Here is a 21,285-nt window from a genome sequence, read left to right as displayed (position 1 = left end):
GATCAAGGCCGCCGGCCTCCTCTAACTCGTCCGCCAGGTCCTGCTAGGAGTCACACTGATGAGCAAGAGGGTCCTTGGACCCCTCTCAGTCGTCCTCCACCTCCGCCGTACGTGGGACAGACTGCGGCGGCAGGGACCAGGGAAGGAACAAACTGTGCCTGACGGAGCCAAACCGGCGCCGTGTCCCAATGCGGATGTCAGGTAGGGGCAAAATTGTCAGAGAACCTGGGCAGGGGTGGAACAAATGGCACCCACTGTGGCGCCGGAGCTGGCAGCGTGGGACCTTGTGGCACTGTGGCTGGAGTCAGCAGAGCAGGATCCTGCGGGGCCGGAGCTGCCGGCGGCCCGACAGGATCCCGACACAGGACCGCGGGGCTCGAAGGCGCGCCGGCGGGAGCCTGATGCCTAAGCAGGCGGTCCGCATCCGGGGAACGATGGGGGACGTCAGAGAGCGACACCGCTTCTTCGACTTCTTTTTGTGTCGTCTCTTACCCGAATCAGAGGGTGAAGACTTGGAGCCCGAGGAGCGATGATGGTGGCCCCGCAAGCGTTCCCTGGAGTGGCACCTGGACCGTGAACGGCGCGGGGACGAGTGCCTGACCTCAAACAGCTTCCGGCGCCGCTCCCACAAGGCCATGGCCAAACAGTCCATACAAGACCGGGAGTCGTGGTCGCTCTCCAGGCAGCAGAGACAGACGTCGTGGGTTTCCGCCACCGACATATTGCGACGGCAGGCCCCACAAGAATTAAAACCAGTCATCCCTACATACACCAGAGTAGACTCAAACTTACAGGAGACAAAAATGCTCAAAAAGATAGTCAAAAAGTGACTAAGGTACGTGCTCTAACTGGATCTGCGCTTACTGGCGCAAAAAAAAAAAAAAAAAAAAAGCTGACGTCAGCACGCATGGGTGGCGCCTAAGTAGTCTCCGTGACATCATCCCGGCGCTTATGACACCAGAGGCGGAGCCGCACAACGCCACCTACCGACGCGCAGGGTTACTGCTGACGAAAAACTTTTCCGGAACCAGTCTGACGCCTGGGGATATTCTACGGTAAGGAATCTATCACTAACGTGTCCATTTCCGATAATGCTACAGACACCACATGTGGCAATTCACACAGGGGAAATTGAGGGACATTATTTCATCAGCTCAGTATTTTGTTTTTATTGTTTAACGTCGACACCTTAAGGGGTGATAAAAACTCAAAAATTTCAGTCACTGAACTATGCAGATCAGAATCTTCTCTCATAACTAGCCGACATACTTAAAACTGGTTTCAATGATCTTAAAGCTTTCTTTTTTGTCTAGTCGATAGTACTATTAATGCCTTGTTTTATGCTCTACGGGTGACAGAAGGTGAAAGCTTTCTTAGTTGTCCACTTCACTGCTTAAAGCTTTCTTTTTTGTCTAGTCGATAGTACTATTAAAGCCTTGTTTTATGCTCTACGGGTGACAGAAGGTGAAAGCTTTCTTAGTTGTCCACTTCACTGATATAAATCCATAGGACAGATGCCTTAAACTCCGGCAGAAGAATAGGATGCGCAAAACAAATCTCATACTTTATACTAAATAACAAGCCTAGAAGCATAAAATGCTCTATAGTTTACCACTTTAGCACGCCAAGAGGTTAGGCCCTCCTATTTTTAACTGGGTACTATTTGTTAATATGCGGTTACATGCCATGCTGTGGTGGTAATGTCCGTTGGAGTGTCATATAAATCATATAGCGGTTAACAGCAAGTGGAGATTGGTTTGACTTTAAATTCTAGATCAAGTGGTTGAGTAATTCATAAGTATGTGTTACGAAATACATTAAAAAATATATAATTCTATTCATATTGCAAAATTTACAACCAATAAACACGTTTTGATGAGGTTACTACAACGGATCAAGTTCAGGCAGTTCTGTTTGGACAATGCCAGAAAGCCCTACTAGTCAAGCAGCTTAAAAATGTAATTTGCATTTTAAACTTATTGTGAAGGAAACTGTATACTCCTATACGTTCATCATTCAGAAATAAAATTAGGTGTCTTACTGAAGACTGACTCTTGCATTAGACCTTAAGGTGGTTTAGGACCTGTGCACTTGGCAGGAAACACTAACTAGATGCCCGATTATGCGCAGAATGCAAAACTGGTGTGCCATACCTACAACAGCACCTGATAAATGTGGTTTCGACTACTACTCAGAATGAAAATTGTAATGCGTAGTTTAATACATGAAAAAGGATATAGGACAACTCAAATGAAAGTAGTAGTGTAATCAAGTCTTACTTTAGCCTGGAAAGTCTGCTCCAGTTCGGCCTTGTACATCCGTACTTGCTCGTCATGCTGGTTTCTCAGTTCCTCAAGAGCCATTGCAAGCTTAGATTCATAATCAAAGCTGCGGCCAGTGTCTACCTCAACCATGCGTCGTTCTTGTCGCTTTCTGGTCTCGCGGGATTCCTAAAGAGAAAAGAAAAAAGTAACCAGGCGATGTTACGTTGAAGAAAGTGGAAGAACAGGAAATTTGGGACTCATTGGAAAGCCGGGATGCCTTTTTAACTTGACCGGTGCGTATCAAGATTCCACTGTTACATATAAGCTGTGCCGTTGACCGTTCGAAGTGCTCAAGGACAGTTGGATTACGGTTCTACTTGGATACCTTAAAGAGGTTAAATTGTCGAGGACGTTCCTACATCCTATAGTGCAGTATAAACTTGTACCTAGCCGAGAAACCCAGCTGATCGGAAATAACCAACTCAAGCAAAGCCATCGACCGTGGGAGATGCTGCCGCGCAAACGGTTTCAGTACCTCCGCATAGACATTCTTTTGGAAGTCCAGTTCTTCCTGCAAACTCTGGCAGCGATTTTCAAAGTCCACCCGCATAAGAGTTTCCTTCTCCAACTGCTTCTTGGCCACAGCAAGTGCATCCTCAGCCTGCATAAAATTAAAAGATGAAACATTGACTACATCCACCAAGCAATGCAATTTAACTGGACGCAAATCTATGACTTCAGAGTAATAGTTTAACACATTTAAGCCAAGGATATCACAACATCTATTGGGTCAAAGCGTTCTCTATATTTGAAAAAAAGCATTAGAGAAAGTTGAAAGAAAACCTGGCGTAAAATAACTGAGGCTAGCAATTGATTTAGCAATATAAAATAGCTGTCAATTTAGCAAGTAGAGACAATATATTGCACTCTGAGGTTTGTCCAATATTTAAGTTATTGTTATTTAAGTTCAAGAATTTACAAGTCATCATGGGGCAAATAACATCCAATTTTTAAATTATTTTGTATAGCCATTATACATTCCCATCACAACTACCTGCGGCCTAGCAAAAACACTCTGGTTACTGACATAAAATAGGATTATGGATCCCCAGCTGGTAGTTTCTAACTAAGCGCAGATACGCTGTTTACGGTGCATTTTTGGATTTGCCCATGGTGCATGCACCACTTTAAAGCACAGTCATTTGTAGTACATCACAAGTCCCTAAATCATCTGAAACTAGACACAAAAATGTCGCAGCTTTGACAAACCTATCATACTAGGGCATCAATTTCATTGCACTGCCCAATCCTCTACTAAACCCATCCACGTTGTACTAGACACTCAACTATAAACTTTGTTTTGTGTTGGCATACATACACAAATCCTTAAGATTACAATGTTACACATGTTCTATTCTGCATTTGAAAGATCACCCAATTGCTTGCAAATAAACATTTGGACATTGGCATCTCCTTAAATCCAAACAACAGGCAACGCGGAGGGATAAAAAAAAAAAATTCACTAAACACTTCAATTAAAATCAAACTGTTACTACCATGAGTACTACAGAAGACAGTGAAGTCTCACTTAGGCAAATGGCAACCTATGCCACAGGATCTCTGCTAGAAAACCACTCATTTGAGGTGGGCAGATTTAGAGCATCAGTTGTGTTGGATAGTGCAACGTGTGAAGGAGTTGCACTCCATGTAAAACACACAGTTTCCTGCTTCCTTGTTTGCATAAATTATGCATTCCAAGCCTGAAAGAGTACTGTCTTGAGATTACATATACATATACACACACACACACACACACACACACAGAGCTGTGTAGCATGTGCTAGAAATAATGCAACATGCAGGTACTTCAGCTAAGCAAAGCAGCTCATGCAGAAAAGAGGTCATCAGTGTTGCCTCTCTTCAGTAGGTTGGCAGATTCGTACGAGCACAGAACAAGTTATGCAACCTTAAACATACCTTGGCAAGCTGAGCCTGTAGATCAGCAACATCACCTTCCAAGGTCCGTTTTTCATTTAGTGCAGTATTGAGCTCCGCTTCACTCCGGTGGAAGAGCGCTTCGAGATCTTTAATGCGGGCGAGAGCTCCGGCCAGATCAGATTCTTTCTTCTTATAGCTAAAGGCGAAAAAAGAAACTGGATTAGCAAAGCAGTATCACTCTTCAGACAAAATACTATTTTCTATTGCATCTTCTCAGCTAAATGTATCTTGCTACATTAAAAGGAAGATCGACAATTGTCTATTTTCTATTGAAGATATTTTTTCCATTTGGGACGTAAACAGACCAGCACATTAAGCGATGGGTTTCACTGAAACACAAGAACCTGGAAAATAAAGGCCAACCTAGACTTTCTGTTCATTGTATTATTTACCTATAAAAGCCTTACATCAATAAAATTTAAGAGAAGAGCTGCTTATAATATAAACTTCGTTATCCAAGAAGTAGACAAGCATGACTAGGATTATTTTTTCTTGCTAATCTCCAGCACAAATCAGAGAATCAGGTGACTTGGCCTCACGTCAGGCATGTGCTTCTCCCCAGCAATTCCAGAGTTATCCTAGAATGCGATTGTGTGGGTGTGCATTTTTAACGAGATTAGGCATACTATGCAGCAGCTCAAAGGAAAAAACAAAAATCATTTAGGGAAACTCATTTTAGTTATTCTATAAGTCTAAAAGTAAATTAAACGTCATAAGACCTATTTAACTATTTCACAGCCAATTGCTAGGCTCCGTTTCAGGAAAGGCAACGAGAGAAATGTAAAACCATGTAATATGCGGTTAAAAATCCAATTCCATACGAAAGACCACCACCAAGCATGTGACATGCCCTAACTATCTCATCTGTCCCCAGTCATAGAAAGCATTACACGGTTTTGCACCTACACTTGACCTCTACAAAAATGTTGCTTTGAATCAAAGCTCCAATGCACTCTGGCAAATGCATGACCCGCATTACCAATCACACTACCTAGATTGCAAAACCGCTTCTACATACGTCCAGATAAGTTGGTACTTAATAGGCTGATATAGGTTACTGGTCATGGGTGCTATCATTTAATGATATAATGGAGAAACACTACTCAGGTGCACAACTTTATTTAAAGCACCGCAGGAGCAAGAATGCGGGATTCTGAAAAGTCAAAGATGGAATCAAAAACTGAACAGTCAAACATCACATGAAACCTAGAGCCAAGAATGCTGTGACGTGACAGTTTATAGCAGGCCAGAAGTCCTTATGTGCATACGGCACCACGCTGAGGTACTTGGGGATCAATGACTATTCTGCAGCTTTCAATTTTTTACCTAAAGAGCAGGTCAAGAGTCTTTTTACGGAAGGAGTGAAGGTGAGCAGTTCTGATAGAATGCGAAGTTAACATGCCTGACTATTATTCCACAGCTTTACTGCCTTAGTCTTTTCAACATAGGACATTCCAATATTTGTGAAGGAAAGGGTCCATTTCATTATCCAAAAATAGCTCTGCTAATATAGAAAGGTGCAATTACAAGCAATGCTTTTATAGCAATGACAACCTCCTGGATTAACTGGAACGAAGGATGGGTCTCTCTGGCCCTGTATTAAACTGGTTTGCCTCTATTCTTAACAACAGAACGCAAAGATTTAAAGTGAATCATTCCCTCTCTATTTGCCATCCACTCTTGGGCTCCCCAAGGAAGCTGCACTCTCTCCCACGCTCTTCAACCTTTTCTTGGAGCCGTCTAATGAAATTACTCAATTCATCCAACATTCACTATCACATGTATGTCGATGGCACCCAACTGTACCTGAAAATTTCCTCCCCAGACATCAAATCACTCAGCTCAACCCTACTCAAAACCCAACACTGGCTGACTTCCCAACATCTTAAGCTTAACTCCTCCAAAACGGAATTCCTCCTGATCGCGCCAATCAAACAGTCTAACATCCTCGCTGAGTATTTGAACCACCCAACAGCTCTCAACCGTACCCCACACATCATTGACTCGGCATGGTCTCTTGGAATTATACTTGACAAATCACTGAGCATGCAGGAACACATTAGCTCAGCCACCAAAAGTGCCAAGTACCACACGAGTATACTAAAACATAAAAACCCTTCCTCCCGCCCAGACGACTTGAAGTCTGATGTTCAAGCTCTAGTAATTTCCAGGCTAGATTACAGCTGCACAACACTGTCGGCTACCCAGCTTCAAGTTGGCTCCGCCCAGGGCTAGGAGTACTAGCACTTTGCTGCTGACACCTCAAAAATTCCAGAAAAAGAAAACATATAATCGGGTGTTCTTGGGTATCACCCCGAGAATCTGGAACTCCCTGCCTCCACACATCAGACTGACTCCCTCTACGGCATCTTTCAAACAAGCATTTGCAATGCAATAGGTCTCTCATTTGCGAGATTTTGAGCTATTGGCATTGTAAGTGACAATGCCTTTTTATTTATGTGTTTTGAAAACCTGCAAGCAATGACAAGAAGTACAAAGTGCACATAACTAAAAGGCATTTTCATTTACAATTCCAATAGGTTAAAGTTTAGAGAATGCGAGACCTATTGCATGTAAATGCTTGTTTTTCTTGTGACAATTACTTTGGTCCTAGTTGATGGCCCTGTCAGTTTCCGCCACCATGTTATATTCTATCTAGAAAAGCTGATTCTGTGTATTTGTCTCTCGTTTCTACTGCCTTTCAGATAGGCAAGTGTACTAGACTTCCTTCTTTCATTGCCCCTCCTCACAGAGGCGCAACTAGAGCCAAATTTCGGGGGGGGGGGGGGGGGGGGGGTCGAGAAAAAATTTCCGGGGTGGGCTGAATCTTTAAGCAATAGGCAGAGTGGCGCTGCAGGGACTCTTAGAAGGGGTGAAACAGCAAGGCCTTATTAACATGCAAATGGTCTTTAAAAGACCTGTGAAGGGCTCGGGTGCGGCTGTGTGTGTGCACGGGAAGTTGTCTCATCCCGGGCTGACACACACGACGGGGGGGGGGGGGGGGGCTGAAGCCCTTTGAGTCCAATGGGTGCTGAGCGCCTGGCTCCTCATCCTTTCCCGGAGGACCAGCGGTTACAAATGCTACACCCCCTGCTAACTTTCTCCTATTCCAAGTTCCAAATCTATCCCTTTTTTCCAGGGAAATAGGAGCGCTCCAGCTGGAAAAATGCAATTTTGCCTGGAGCGCTGTACATGCTTGCATCGTTTTTGGAAGCATCTCCGACACTGGAGATGTCAGTATCTTAGAAAGAGTTTGAGTCATACAGACAGCTGACAAGTGATAGTCATACAGACAGCTGACAAGTGATATCCTTATGTTTTGCAGTTAGTCCGTGTAAATTAAGCGGCGTATTGGCACGGAAAGTGCGGCGGAAGCAACTGTAAAGCGTGCGCATATGTTTAAATGGCAGGAGGGAGTGCGTGGCAGAGTGAAAGGCAGGGCAGGGAATAACACCAGGATAGGTGGCAGGATAAAGTGCGTAACACAGGAAGAGGCACGGGTAGACAAAATTATAAGGATAAGTACCAGGACACACTGCCAGTGCCTATTTTTCGTCCTAGTCCGACCCTGATGAAGAATCCTAGCAGTAGAAAGCACTGTAGTAATGCTTACAGTTGCAGAACATATTCATTCTGGGATAGGCTAGAGCAGTGTCTTTTTCAGTTAACAGACTTTCAGGGCATGAGAATTTCCTTTTAAATAAACATCGAGCCACTGCGGTCTGCAGCGCCTTTGTGGGAGAAGTGAATTAGCACGAAACAGACAATACTGCCTTTTCATATAATGGGAATCAACGGGAAAAAACAATCACACAGTGGCACGATAAGCCGAGCTGTAATTGGGCGCTCCGAGTATCGGCGTCTCAGCTGCCGCTTCCGGTAAGGCGAGGAGTCTCACCGCCTGCCTCATTTATTCTTTCCTTTTTCCATGAACAATAGTAAAACAAGCATTTACAATGCAATGGTCTCGGCAATATTATAGGTAGAGCTATCGGTATTGCTCATTATTTTGTTATCATTTTTGTATCCCTAAATAAATGGCATTCATTTCTATTGGCATTAGCTTTTTTTTTGTTGCATATGTGATACCTATTGCATTAGCAGAGAGAGTGAGGTAGTGAGATAGAGCGAGAGAGTGAGGTATTTAAATAGAGAGTGAGGTAGTGAGAGAGTGAGGTAGATAGAGTGAGGTAGTGAGATAGAGAGAGTGAGGTAGATAGAGAGAGTGAGGTAGTGAAAGAGTGAGGTAGTGAAAGAGTGAGGGAGAGGGATGTTGTGAGGTAGTGATATATAAGCATAGAGTGATGTGATGTAGTGAGATAGAGAGAGAGGTAGTGAAAGAGAGAGTGAAAGTGAGTTAGTGAGATAGAAAGAGTGAGGTAGTGAGATAGAGAGTGATTGAGGTAGTGAGTGAGAGAGAGTGAAGTTGTGAGCTTCCAATTCTGAACTCTGCATCTTATTAATTTTCGGTCAATGCATATACGCTGTTCTCTTAAACCTACTCTGCACATTTCTTTGAAACCTCGCTGGTTTAAGGTCGTTCTGTGTAACACAATACATTCATAACATAAATTAAGCAGTGTGTCCTGCTAAGGAGATCGGGAGCAGTTTGTTCTGCTCTGTAGTGTTTATCGGCAGCATTGCCTCGTGGTGTTTTTTTCGGATGCCCATCTGAAATACTAACAGTTGGTAAAGCCGGCGACCATGTAAAGCCTGTGCGTCGCAAGGCTGCAGAGAAATTAGCCAATTGTCTTTCTTTTTTGGTTTCATGCTGCCGTGGCTTGCGTGCTATTGTTTTTACTGCACTGACATTTTCAGAATTCTGCACATTTCTTTATCCATCTGAAAGGTGGGCCCTGCCACCCTTCAGAGTCGCTGGGGTGCTTAACTTGCTAAAATAGTGCAAAGGTCTAAAGTTGTTCTTAGGAGCCCGCCGCTGCCGAATGCCAGGGCTGCAGACTAGTACTATTCATGCCAGTTCTTGATTCCTTCTTCCCTAAACCCACACGTCATATCTTTTTAGTTCACTCTTGCATGTTCTTTTCCCCCTGCTTTCTCCCCACGTAGCTGATTTATGTTATCGTTATCTGCGTCCTTCTTTCAAACTCTCTTCCTACGCTCCTCAATTTTGCTTTAGCTCGGAGTCGGATACTGTAAAACAAATCCGCTCCCCAAAACTGCTCACCGCCTGTCCAACGTGAGCACCGGACAGAGCGGGCACGTTTCGTCATTTCTGAGGCGGGCCCCTGCTGCCCCAGCGCGCGGTGTTGCAGTGTCCTATTGTCCTCACTATCAGCCCTTAATAGAAGACTCCGGCCTGCAGCCTTTTGATGCCGAGCGGAGAGCAATCCACTTCGAGCGGGACAAAGGCCGCAAAGATGGCAGATTAGATGGGTCTGGCTGTGTTTGAAGGGCTCGCAGGCTTCATTTGAATACAATGAGCTCCCAGGTCTCTTTAAGCGTTAATGAATGTATCGCCCTGGACTCTGGCCAGGCATGGGGGGCGAACGGGGGGGGGGGGGGGGGGGGGGCGGGCATTCAGCCTGTGAAAATGACCGGGCTGTCTTTTTGTTTTTAAAACATTTAAAGAAACGGCATTGTTATTTACAATATCAATAGCTTAATCACTCACTGTTCGCTCTGTTGCATATCTCTCAATATGTAGAGCACACGCAACAGTACCAACTCGCCTCACACGCAGAACAAATGTATTGCACCCAGAAGCAGTGACACTTCCCACGCACACGTGACAGTGGCAGCTGTTGCACCAGATTCTTCCAAAACACAGACAAGCTTCCCTCCCGCACAACAGACTAAAGTGGGCAACAGAAGCAACGCAAGCATCATTCATGGGGTAAGCGCAGCATGGTCACCCGCACACAGCACACGGACCGAGCAGATATTTTAAGTCCGTATATGTTAAGTTCCTGCGTTGCGTCCGTATATGTTAAGTTCCTGCGTTGCGTAGAGTTTTGTTAATTGTCAAGTTTTGTCATCTGCAGACTCAACACATTTTCAATCGAAACCCCAGTTGAAGCCAAGTTAATCCCGTCAGGCTCGATTCCTCTGCGGCTTGTCTTTGTTTTCTGCTACGGCTAGCAGTCCCTTCCGAAACAAACTTCGCCGCCGCTTTCCTGCTGCGGCGTTGCAAGAGCAGTCTCCCGCCTGACGTTTTCCGTGGGAGTGGATTTGGGGCGGGGGAGAGAGCCGCTGTCTAACTCACTTCCAGGCTCACCTCTTCTCAGGTGTTCTTTCGAATGGGGTCCAAGTTTGCGCCTGCGCTGCCCGGGGCCACCAGCTCTACAAAAAAAAAGTGACTAACTGGCGGCAAATAGATACTATGGAAAGGAGTGGAGGAGGAGGAGGAACCAGAGGAGGAGGACGCACGAGCGGATAGGGTAAATGAGAGAGTTGGTGATGAAGGAGGTGGGAGAGCAGAAACAAGCACGTACCCAAGGAGAAGATCGCGACCTGGCTGGAGGACTGCAGGTAAGCCCCGACTTTGGAAACTTTTTGCTGCGCAACTCTTACGCGTCAGTGTGTGGGGGCATTACGTCCAAGACATCCATCCTTCCATCAGCAAACAAGCACACCACCGCCTTTCTCCGAGGCGAAGCAGAAATGCCTCGGCGAAACGCAGTGGCGTTTCAGATTCGAGGGCGTGTTTTTCTTTTCTCTCCTCTTGCCATTGGCTGGAGGAGAGAAAAACACGCCTAAAAAGGGCATGGCTAAAAAGTGGAAAGTACAGCAAGGAACACGCCCCCGAATCTGAAAAAGACGGAGCCTATTTGGAGGGACGGCTCTCTCCTCCAATGGCTGGCCTCCGTTTAGGAAGCCAGCCAATGGAGGAGAGGCAAAAAGAGGCGGGCTAAGGAGCCACTCTCAGAAACATTAATATTAAATCTCCGACTTCCGGTTCTGCCTTCGGCAGACGGGACGGTCCTCGACCTAAAAACGGCAGAAGTCATCAAAGGGAATTGGAGATGTTCCAGGAAGGCTGCAGCTGGGAGGATTGGCGCTGACGAGGACAGAGGCCCCTCTTACCTAATTTCTCCTCACTCATGTTATTTGACGACTGCCTTGTTTTATCCTCCTTTCAGCTGAGGAGAAATCATGCACGCAGTGCTTCTCCACCCGGTGCACGCCATCATCATCCTCACCGCGGAAGAGGGTTGCGAATGCTGGTATATTTTCTGAAGTTTAAAACCTGTCTATGTCAAGTCAGGTTATCTGCATTTACATAAACATTTCAAAAGGAAAGTGGGAGGTTAAACAAGAAAGACGAAAGAGAAAGTAGAACAGGAGAAGGTAAACAAGTCCGGCAGAGCGTGGCGCGCGCCTGGGGGTGGGGAGCGCACCCTTTGAAGTGCTCCTAAAAAGCAGATGGCATGGCGGCACGATGCGCGTGATTGTGCGCGTGCTAGCCATGCAATCCGCTTTTTGGGAGCACTTTTCAATCCCGCTTTCTATAGTCTCGCTTTGCGATCGCTTACGCGATAGCAAGGTCGAGACCTAAAAAGAAGTGAAAGATCCATGGATGAACGCCCTTGTTTGACGGCACCTACCCCCATCGGGTACCTCTTGTGGTTGGCTCCGCTACTGGCTGTCTTTTCACCTTCTCCACTGACTTCCTCGCCCTGATTAACGCTACCTTATTGTTTTTTTTTTTTGCCGGGGCTCCTATGCTTTTGACTGTCTGTGACTTAAAACTTTATATAAATAAATAAAAATGCTTCTATAATCCACGCTCTTTAAACATGTATTTTCCTACAGAAATACAACACTGGTCAAGATTCACTTCACCTGAAAGCGAATGGGTGCAGAGTTTACAATAGTGTGCTATATCAATAGCTCAACATTGAAAGAAAAAATTATAACGAAAGGTAGAATGTAGCCATTTTATGTTCAGGACCTTCATCTTAGCTAAATGAGGAAGCTCACTGACTCGGCCTATGAATCCAACTGAAGGCCATCTTATCACAATACAGTTTTGGTGTTTTTAATTAGATAATCGGCCAACAAACATTGCTGGTACATTACAACTAGATAGCTGGAGTCTTTAAGGTAGGACATTTGCATTATGAGCTAGAACCGTCCGTGATGGACTGTTTGTGCAATGGTATCCAGAAATCAAAGAACTACACTGCCTTGAACACATGACGCTCAATGTGAATGAACAGAATAAAATATGGACTCCTCAAGGAACGAGGACAACAATGCTGGCATCTGTTGGTAGTGTCGACTTGTACCATCTCAGTATTCAGCTAAAAAGGGGGGTTTTGCACCATTTAAAGACAGCAGTGAAGCACCACTACTATCGCCTGTTCAGACTGATAACGCCTGGCATCGTGAGAAACCAGCAATAAAGTTCCCAGATCCATATGGGTATATACAGAGCACCTGGTCGATTAAGTCATATATAGAGAGAGAGACCAACACTAAGAGCAGATATCTTACCCTGACACTTGAAGGGTTGACAAGGCACAAATCTCTAATCTAAAACAGGATTCTGTTAGTCAGAAAACGAGAGATGGCATTAACTAGGATATCGCCGACTTCTGGCTCTTAGTAGAAAGCATGTGGATTGAACTGCATGCCAAATTAACTACATTCACTGAAAAAACATTCGGATTGAAAAGCACCAAGTAAGCAGCAGCTTTAGAAGCAATGTCCTGTAATGTCTGAATACTAAGTTTTTTCACTTTTGTTCCATACTCCAATTGAAAGTGCTTCATTTGCAACTGTTAAATATCCGTTTTCAGCTGTCTCTTTTCAACATTAACGGTTTGAGAATTGCCCAAACTCTGCCCCGTTTAAATGGCACCTGTTCTTTTGGAGCACTATTTGATGGCTCGCAACAGCTGCACACACCACCCAGCATACACAGCTGAACAAACACGCCACCTGTGCAAAGGGAGTAGGGACAGTAGAAATGTAAGCAGCAACCCAGTGGCAGGAGATGCAAGGGCTTCAGCTAAGTAAGCTTTTCAGCGGCCACCCAGTGTCTAGAGCAAAATAGGCTAAATACACAACTAAAACGCAACTTTTAGGAGGGCAACCTACACACAGCTGAAAGGGGCTATAAGCAACATGAGCAAAATGCATATAATCAATGTCTTCTAGAAGTTTTAACCACACCAAGAAGAGACTTTTCAGTGTTTACTTTCCTCAAAAGTAACAAGCGGAATAAAAGCTTAAAAGGATAAGAATGTAAGTGTGTGCGCTTGAGCATGCAGAGGCAAAGCCGGTGTAACTTTGGTAACCGACAGACCTCTTTACTAATAAATAAACTTGCATGAGGATTGAAAACAGAAGAGAAGACTCCAAACCACACTCCCTACCTCGGGCTGAATTAAAGTACCCAGCTGGACACCATCTCCATCTATGGTACATGGCTTACCAAAATGGAAATGTGCAGATATGCAGCAGATGGTCTGGAAAACGGGGGTGATGAGGATAACTGGCTCTGCAGAACACATCTAATGGCAACCGCCGAGGCTCCAGCAAACAAAGTAAAAGCTCAATATGTAATAGATGGCAAAATATTTACTTTAACCTGCGAAGACTCACCCCTTTCTTTTGGTCACCCTCACCGCAGCTCCTCTGGAAGTTATATTGCCAACACGGCTGTCTTTCACCCTCACGCATGGCCAGGACTTTGTCCTAATATCTTTTATCCAGGACATAGGACCTCTGGTCGATACTGGAGGTGTCATGTCAAGACTACCAGTTGCAGTAAAAATGTGAACCCGTGATTCACGCACTATTTTCCCCTACTTCTCCCGTTTACCTGCAGCCTACTTGTGCAGTAAAACTTTGAAGAGCTGAGATGTGCGAGGCTGTTCTTAATCAGGTTGCAAAAAAGAATTTAATCACTAAACTTCAGTAACCAACAACATACATCGAGCATTTTACACCACGCCAAGGTAAATGTCTTACTTTTTGGTTATCTCGTCCAGGTCAGACTTGAATTTCCCAAGTTCGATCTGAAGCTTGGCCCTCTCTCTGGCAGTCTCATCAAGCACTCGCCGGGCATCGGCCAGCTCGCCCTCATACAGCGCTTTGACACCAGTTACCTACAATGGGAGGAGAAAAACAAATAGTGGCGACTTAATAGGACATGTCTGAGGTCATACAAGTACTCAAATCCCAATACACAAACAGATAACTAAAATGGGAACAAACAAGATCCGTCAGCGATACACAAACATCTAATACAGTAGTCCATTGATCACATTAACAAGTATTAGGTGATGCTCATAAAGGACATACGGGTAAATGATGTTTTAATAGCGCATCTCACACTCGTGCAATTACAGTGATGGCAGATTATGTGGGGATTGGCTATTGGCTCGCATTGAAGTGTAAATCCCATCTTGCATTAAGAACTGCAGCTGCTGTCCTCTCACAGGGGAAGTGACATTCTCGTGGACGATGTCGTAAAGTAGGCATTGATTGATTGAAGGGGTATACAACTAAAGTTCGCACGCTGCTGGACAAGTCAAGGATGCTATAGAAAGAACAAATACGAAGAACCGATGGCGAGTGGCAAGTTAGGCTTGAGGCTTACTGCAAGAGCCCTTTGTTTTTGCTACCACCACCCTGCACATGACAGCTTTGCCTATGTCCTGATGGCGTGAGGTCAGCAGCTGACCTGCGCTTCCATTTTTGCCTGGATATGTTCCACAGGCCGTAGATTCAGGGCAGGTAAATGCGCGGCTGTCGCCTCCAGTCACCTGGAAACAAAGGCCGCTCGCTGTCCCTGCAGTGTCCTTACAAATGACCTAATGGGGCTCCAGGTGGTTGTCTCAGCACTACAAAGCCTACCCCTGCAGGTAAAAACGGAAATTCTTAGGACATTGTACCTTCTTTCTACAAAGCGTTTTAAAGACAGCAATCTACATTCCTAACTTTATCTCAGCGTTGCTATGCTTCACAAAAAAAGTTATTCCGAGGTCAAATAGTTTAAATGTTTTGGAGCAAGCCCCGTGTCCATTTATTTGCAGTGGGGCGAGCGCAGACTGGAGAGGCGGAATCCTACGTGTCCCAGTGTCCGACGCATGACGAGTTACCTGCTAAGTATTTTCTTTATATCACAATACCGACAACATTGTACCAATGCGCCCCGTACCGGTGCCTCAAAGCACTTATCGCAAAAAAATAATGCAAAACAACGCCTTAGGGTTTACAACATTACTTTGTAGGATATTATTGGACGGCACGTTTATGCCCAAGTCAGTTCAGAGAAACTTCTCAGGATAGTAAGGAAAAAAACACAATGGCCACAATGTTAACAGATGCAAATTCGTATGCATTGCACCGAATGGGCATCTTTAAGGGCTGTGATAATACATCTTCAAAAGGAAGGCAAAACTATTTGTTCCCAGGGCGTCTGCCAGATAAGTGAAGACAATGTCATGTTCTGCCAGGCATGTAGTCACCTAGTGGGGCGAAGGAGCGTTAGAGCTCAGATGACGTCCGGGGTAAGATGATGTCAAAGCGACTCCTGGTGGAGTTTCAACTGAGTTACACTTGTAAAAGTTGACTTTTTGTAATAAGCACAGCTGTTAAAACAGGAAACAATAGCTCCCATTCGGATTGGTGCCGATGTGTAACGTATGAAAGAGCACCATTCAGGGCGCAGGCGACCTGCTGTGGCATCAGATATGGACACAGCGAGTGGGGCGCAGGGCAACCAGTCTGACAGTTGTTTGTGGGAATCATTCTTGCTGCAGAAACCGTAAGCCGTGAGCAGAGGTGAGCTAGGAGCAGCTGCAAGGTGCACACAAAGCCTCTTGGAAATGAAAGAACATAGTGGACTGCACGGCACTGATGCTAGGGTTCCAGGGTGTGACCTCCGGGTCAGAAGAATGAAGAGTCAAAGCTTCAACGACTTCACAAGCATCTTAAAGTGTGTTGAGCTGAACAATGAGCGATTTCAATTCAGGATACAACTAGCACATCCTGGGAAATGCAAGCAAGTGGCCCAAGTAAACGGGAACACTTACGTATAGTTCTCTAGTACAGGACACAAGACTACACACGTCCACCAAACTGGAGAAATGTTTTTGATAAGATCTTAATAAAGGTGGGTGGGGGCAACACACACCAGTTAGGTCTTGAAGCACTTGACCAACAAACCCCAGTTAGACCCTTACTACAGAAGGGGGCATGTATATTGATCTGAACACTACCCAGGTCTAACATATGTTGCCTACACAATTATTGACTTCATTTTCCATGGCCATGTCAGTTTGCCCAGGTTGGTACCACCCAATATTGACTCAAAGCTGCACAGGACGAGGAAGCGTGCACTTTAACTGCTCGTCATTTCATAATGTGTTTGTAGGCGTCACTTGTAGTGTACTCTTACTGATCACTGTCCATTCTGTGAGAAAAAAAGCATTATAAACACCCCCCATATAAGAACGAAAACGATTGGATTTTCCCTTTATCATTCGAAAATCTTCAAGTTGATTAATCAAACGCCGCAGCCACACACAAAAATGGTCTTATTGCTAGTAGGCACTGATCTTTCGTAACTGCCTATCATTTTTCATGCAAGAAGGGTGGGTTTATCCAACAGCTGAGATAAGCAGCGTGTGCGATCTGTGGTGACATTTTGACAAGCTGAGATTGTTGCAGCAGGATGCCCAGTTCACAATATCAATATGGGGAAGTCTCAATGGATGACACATGAGGATAAGCTGCTAGGCAGAGCAGCCATGAACTACTGACAGTGGTTGGTCCGAAGAGGCAATCAGCACCGGAAAAGATGCAAATAGACAACTTGGAGGGGCAGCAAGAGCCCCGCAACGAGTAATGAAGCGATCTTCAGCTCAGAAGGACAAAGACTGGCATTGAGTGAGGGGATTAACATAGCTTCCATCTGAAGTTCACCATGAACAGTGAATGGCGAAGTAGCTGTAAGTACTAGGTCACGCACATCAAAAGGCCTAGAAATTACACTGCGAACAATCTTACTTTATCCAGAGGGTTTCAGCTTCTTTCCTCACATGTACCTTGCAGCATTTTCAGACGTAGCAGCTGGGGTCGTTTTGCTTTTGGCTACATCTCTCATTTTTAATGTTCGGTGAAAGACACCAATGGCACAAAAACGCAGAATTGCCATCCGTGTGTTGCACACTTGGCTTTTGAAATATCTTGCTTGGAAAGGCGTACGAAGTGCGGCTGTAGAATTCAATAACCATACTGATGGCTTCGTAAGGGTTTCAATTATAAACTTAGAAAACTGAGGCAAACCTGACGAGTATGTAAGTTGTAAATGTAGTTTGTCAAAAAAAAAAAAGACACTGGAGGCGCAACCTAAGTTATCATGTCATGGGTGGAAGTATAGGATGAAGTGCAACAGTGGAAGTAGTAAGTTTAAGTACTAAACAATGCATCGTGTTCTACTAACAGTATAATGCCAAAGCCAACCAACAGCCCTGAATTTACTGTGGCAGCGCAACTGAACAGGCATTACAACAAATAATTACTGAAACAGCAGTCGTATATATTGTTTATCACTTTTAGGTCTACCCTATTGGCTTTGCCACTGCAGAGAAAGAACAAGGGATTGATTTGGAAACCAATTTTGGGGGCAAGTAGGAGACGGAGAAAGTAAATTGAAAATGGCATGACGACTATTTCTCTTTTGTGATGGTCTTTCGCGCGTTCCAATCTGAGCTCTTCCCACAAGGAGGAATTAAACACCACATAGCCAATAGCGTGAAACGAGGTGGTAATTCTTCTCTGAAAGGAGCCAAAACACCAGGATTGGTGACAATATTTATTCTGTCAAACCAGGCTTATAAAAAACGAGTGATAATCTCCCGCGTCTTCTGTGAGTACTGCTGTCCAACACAGACATGGTTGAAGCGTACATACAGTACTTCTTCATTCCTCGCCTGAAACCCGGCTAACTGTTGAAATGTTACTAGCAATCAAAGTTCTCTACATGCGATCGTGCAGCCAAGACAAACTGCAGAGATGCGAACACGCCCACTCATATCACTTTCAAATTTTGAACTCTGGGTGTTGGCAGGGAGCCTGATTATTAAAATCGTGGCTCGCAGTCATTCCTTCAGTACACAAGCCTTCCTCGAAGACTGGAGGCGGGCGGTTCAGAACGTAACGTGCGCCCTCAAACCACTCACGCTACAAATGTGCAGTGTTGGTGTATTGGAGGAAAATATAATGTTGCATTGTTCAATGGGAGGTACATGCTTAAGAAGAAAGTAGCAAGTGGTTAATCCCATTTTTACCGTAACAAGTATATGAACAAAATGATACTTCCTCAGAGAAGCAATTGATCTTGGGGTACACGTCAACTCACGTCAGACCTGACAGATTGATGCATGTGTAAAATTAAAACGAAAGCCATAAAACTACGGTTGCAATGCACAACTTGCAATCAAAACCTAAATGTTTAAAGAGGGACAGGATTCGAGGCTAGCCAATAAAATCCGACCTAATCGTTCTTGCGTAGACTTTCAATTGCATTTTACAAAAGGGTTGTAGGTGTGCCCCCACGTGACCAAAGCGAATGCAGACAAATCAAGGCTTGCTACATGAATGGATCCAGGGGAAGCTACTGTAACAAATGAACTCTGGTGCAATTAGGGAGGCTCAGAAAACCAATGGAAAAAGCCAATAGTCTCAACTTCCCAGAGTATCTCAAATTATTACAACCTTCATCCGAATGTATACATAGTGCAGCGTGCTTTGAAGACAATGTAACAAGCACCTGTTAAACCAGCACGCGTAGTTTAAAGCGATCAATCTTATTTTATGCCATACAACTTGTCACTCCGGGAACTGCAACGCTGAACTAAATAATTAACAAAGCTTGAAACTTTAAGATTAGAGACCAGCAGTTAGGCACACATGAACGGCTCAGTTCTGGTCGTTACTGTAATAACTGGCGCATTCAGATTTAATAATCTCGCTTAAATCTGTTACTGTTAGCACTGTTGAAAGCGGTCGAACCGAGGTGTGCCATAAAGAGCAACCCAAAATATAATGAACTCCACATGCCACACCCACCTTTCCACAATCTTAAACAACAAAAGGAGGACCCCGGTTAAATGTCACCCGGGACACCTAAAAAAAAATACATGGTTAATCTGCTACTCCTTCCCCAAAAACAAATAGAACTGATCCTGTCAAAGGACACACTGAATGTACTCCCGTTATTTTAACGTTGCTAAACTACGCCCCTAAATAAAGGATTCATGCTTTACCCTATATCATCCATTGGCAGGAAACCTATATATAATTTATACAAAAATAATGCATTGCAAAAGTCAGATCCAGCGGGCTTTGGAACCTCACCCTTCCAATGCAAGGCACCTATTGATGATGCCGCCTCCATAGGGATCGTTACAACCTGCCCAACACCCGGTTACGCCCTGCTCACCTCGCGCGTGGTGACCTCTTCCTTCTCCGAGATCTTGACCATGAGCCGGTCGTTCTCCAGCTCCAGGGAGCGCACGCGGTCGATATACACAGCTAGGCGGTCGTTGAGGTGCCGAAGCTCCTCTTTCTCCTGCAGGCGGGTAATGCGGGTGGGTGAGAGCGGGGTGCCGGGCCCGGCGCCGCGGCTCGGGGTACTGCTGCGGCTTGCCATATTGCCTGGAAGGGTAGGGTGCGGGGGGGACGTCCCGTGCTCCAAAGGGCGCGCTGCGGCGGTGCTTGACGGCTCCTCTACCCGGCTATAGTAGCTCCACCGCTCATTCAATCTCCCGCCCGCTGGAGCGAATGGAATCAGAAGCGCGGGCAAAAGCAAAACAAAATGGCCGCCACCCTCCCAGCGCAGGCGCGCCTACAATAGGCAGAGACAAGAGTGGGTCGAACCGAGACCACGCCCCCTGGAAGCGATTATTGGACTGCTCCGTTCTAAAATGGCCGCCCTCGGCGAAATTGGTCTTTTAATTTGCAACATTGTTAGCAGGAAGATAGCACATATTCAGTTGAAAGGACAAGCACGTTTGCCGAGGTCATTTCGGACCAGAGATTATCCTTTAATATTCACTCCCTCAAAGGCCTTGAAATACTACTTTAATACCTAAACTATAACTTAGTGAGATTTCGATACCATGGATGAACCCATCATAGTTGTTCGAGCCAAAGGACATTATGCTAAAATATTTAATTTGCAAACAACAACGCTTTGCAAAAAGAACATGAATGCTACAGAGTATCACCACGAAACAAAATGGCTTCAGTATCTATTTTTTCTATTTTTCTTTTAAACATTTCAACTCTTAAAATGGCCGTTATTTTAACTCGCAGAACCAGCTGAGCGCTCGTTTAAGCGTTTGTCCTTCATCAATGTTAGTTCCTTAAATGTACCTCTTACAGTCTCTCTCGCTTGGCTGCTCCACACCAGTGCATGCCGGGAGCCCCTTAGTCTAGAGTGGAGCATAGCGAAGCGTCCATTTTGTGGAAGGGGTGCCAAGAAAGTCCATTTTGTGTTAACTGTTTCTAGCTCTTGCTGTCTTTGAAAGCAACAAAATGCTTACGAAGTTCGACATCTTTGAAACGCTTCTGTCGATCCCCCGAGGATGCTCACCGTAAAATCACTGGAAGATAGTCTTGTGATAATACCGCTTTCAATTAGACTGAGGCTACCACCCCTGCTGCCATAACAATCCTTAGGGGCTGGTGGCGGTTAATCTTTTATCTTGAACTGTATGCGGTGCTTGTTGAATGAATGTATGCGCGATTAACACTGCCCAGAAAGTCTACAGAATACGTATGTATTTAGTGTCAACACAGAAGTAAGAGACGCTTGTACCTAAAATGTATTTTTACGAAAACGCGAATTAATTTAGATTCAAATGATTCTGAACTGCATAGACAGGTTTATTCGATTGAACTTCTTCCGTGGCTGTCGTTATATTAAACTTCTAAAAAATGCAAAAGCAAGATAATGCTCGTCATAAATTAAACTCCTGTAAATGCACTTCGGCAGTTGTGATTGGATCCTAGGTAACAAAGGCAGTCTAACTCACCCTAC

General features: G+C 44.9%; 1 protein-coding gene across 1 annotated transcript in view; it reads right to left on the bottom strand.

Annotated features, from left to right (window-relative positions):
- LMNB2 (lamin B2) overlaps nt 1-20,066 on the bottom strand; it is a 52,704-nt gene extending 32,638 nt beyond the window's left edge. Inside the window, exons 1-5 of the mRNA XM_085639894.1 lie at nt 19,684-20,066; nt 14,202-14,338; nt 4,242-4,398; nt 2,800-2,925; nt 2,280-2,450 (exon numbers count right to left, since the gene is read on the bottom strand). Coding sequence (XP_085496020.1) covers nt 2,280-2,450; nt 2,800-2,925; nt 4,242-4,398; nt 14,202-14,338; nt 19,684-19,893 — 801 coding nt within the window. The 5' untranslated portion in view covers nt 19,894-20,066. The remainder of the gene's footprint in view (nt 1-2,279; nt 2,451-2,799; nt 2,926-4,241; nt 4,399-14,201; nt 14,339-19,683) is intronic.
- Between the last annotated feature and the right edge of the window lie 1,219 nt (nt 20,067-21,285).

The sequence above is a fragment of the Triturus cristatus genome, chromosome 12 (assembly GCF_964204655.1).
Source record: "Triturus cristatus chromosome 12, aTriCri1.1, whole genome shotgun sequence".
NCBI lineage: Eukaryota > Metazoa > Chordata > Amphibia > Caudata > Salamandridae > Triturus > Triturus cristatus.
Note: the sequence above shows the minus strand (reverse complement) of the source record. Positions and strands in the feature narration are given on the sequence as shown.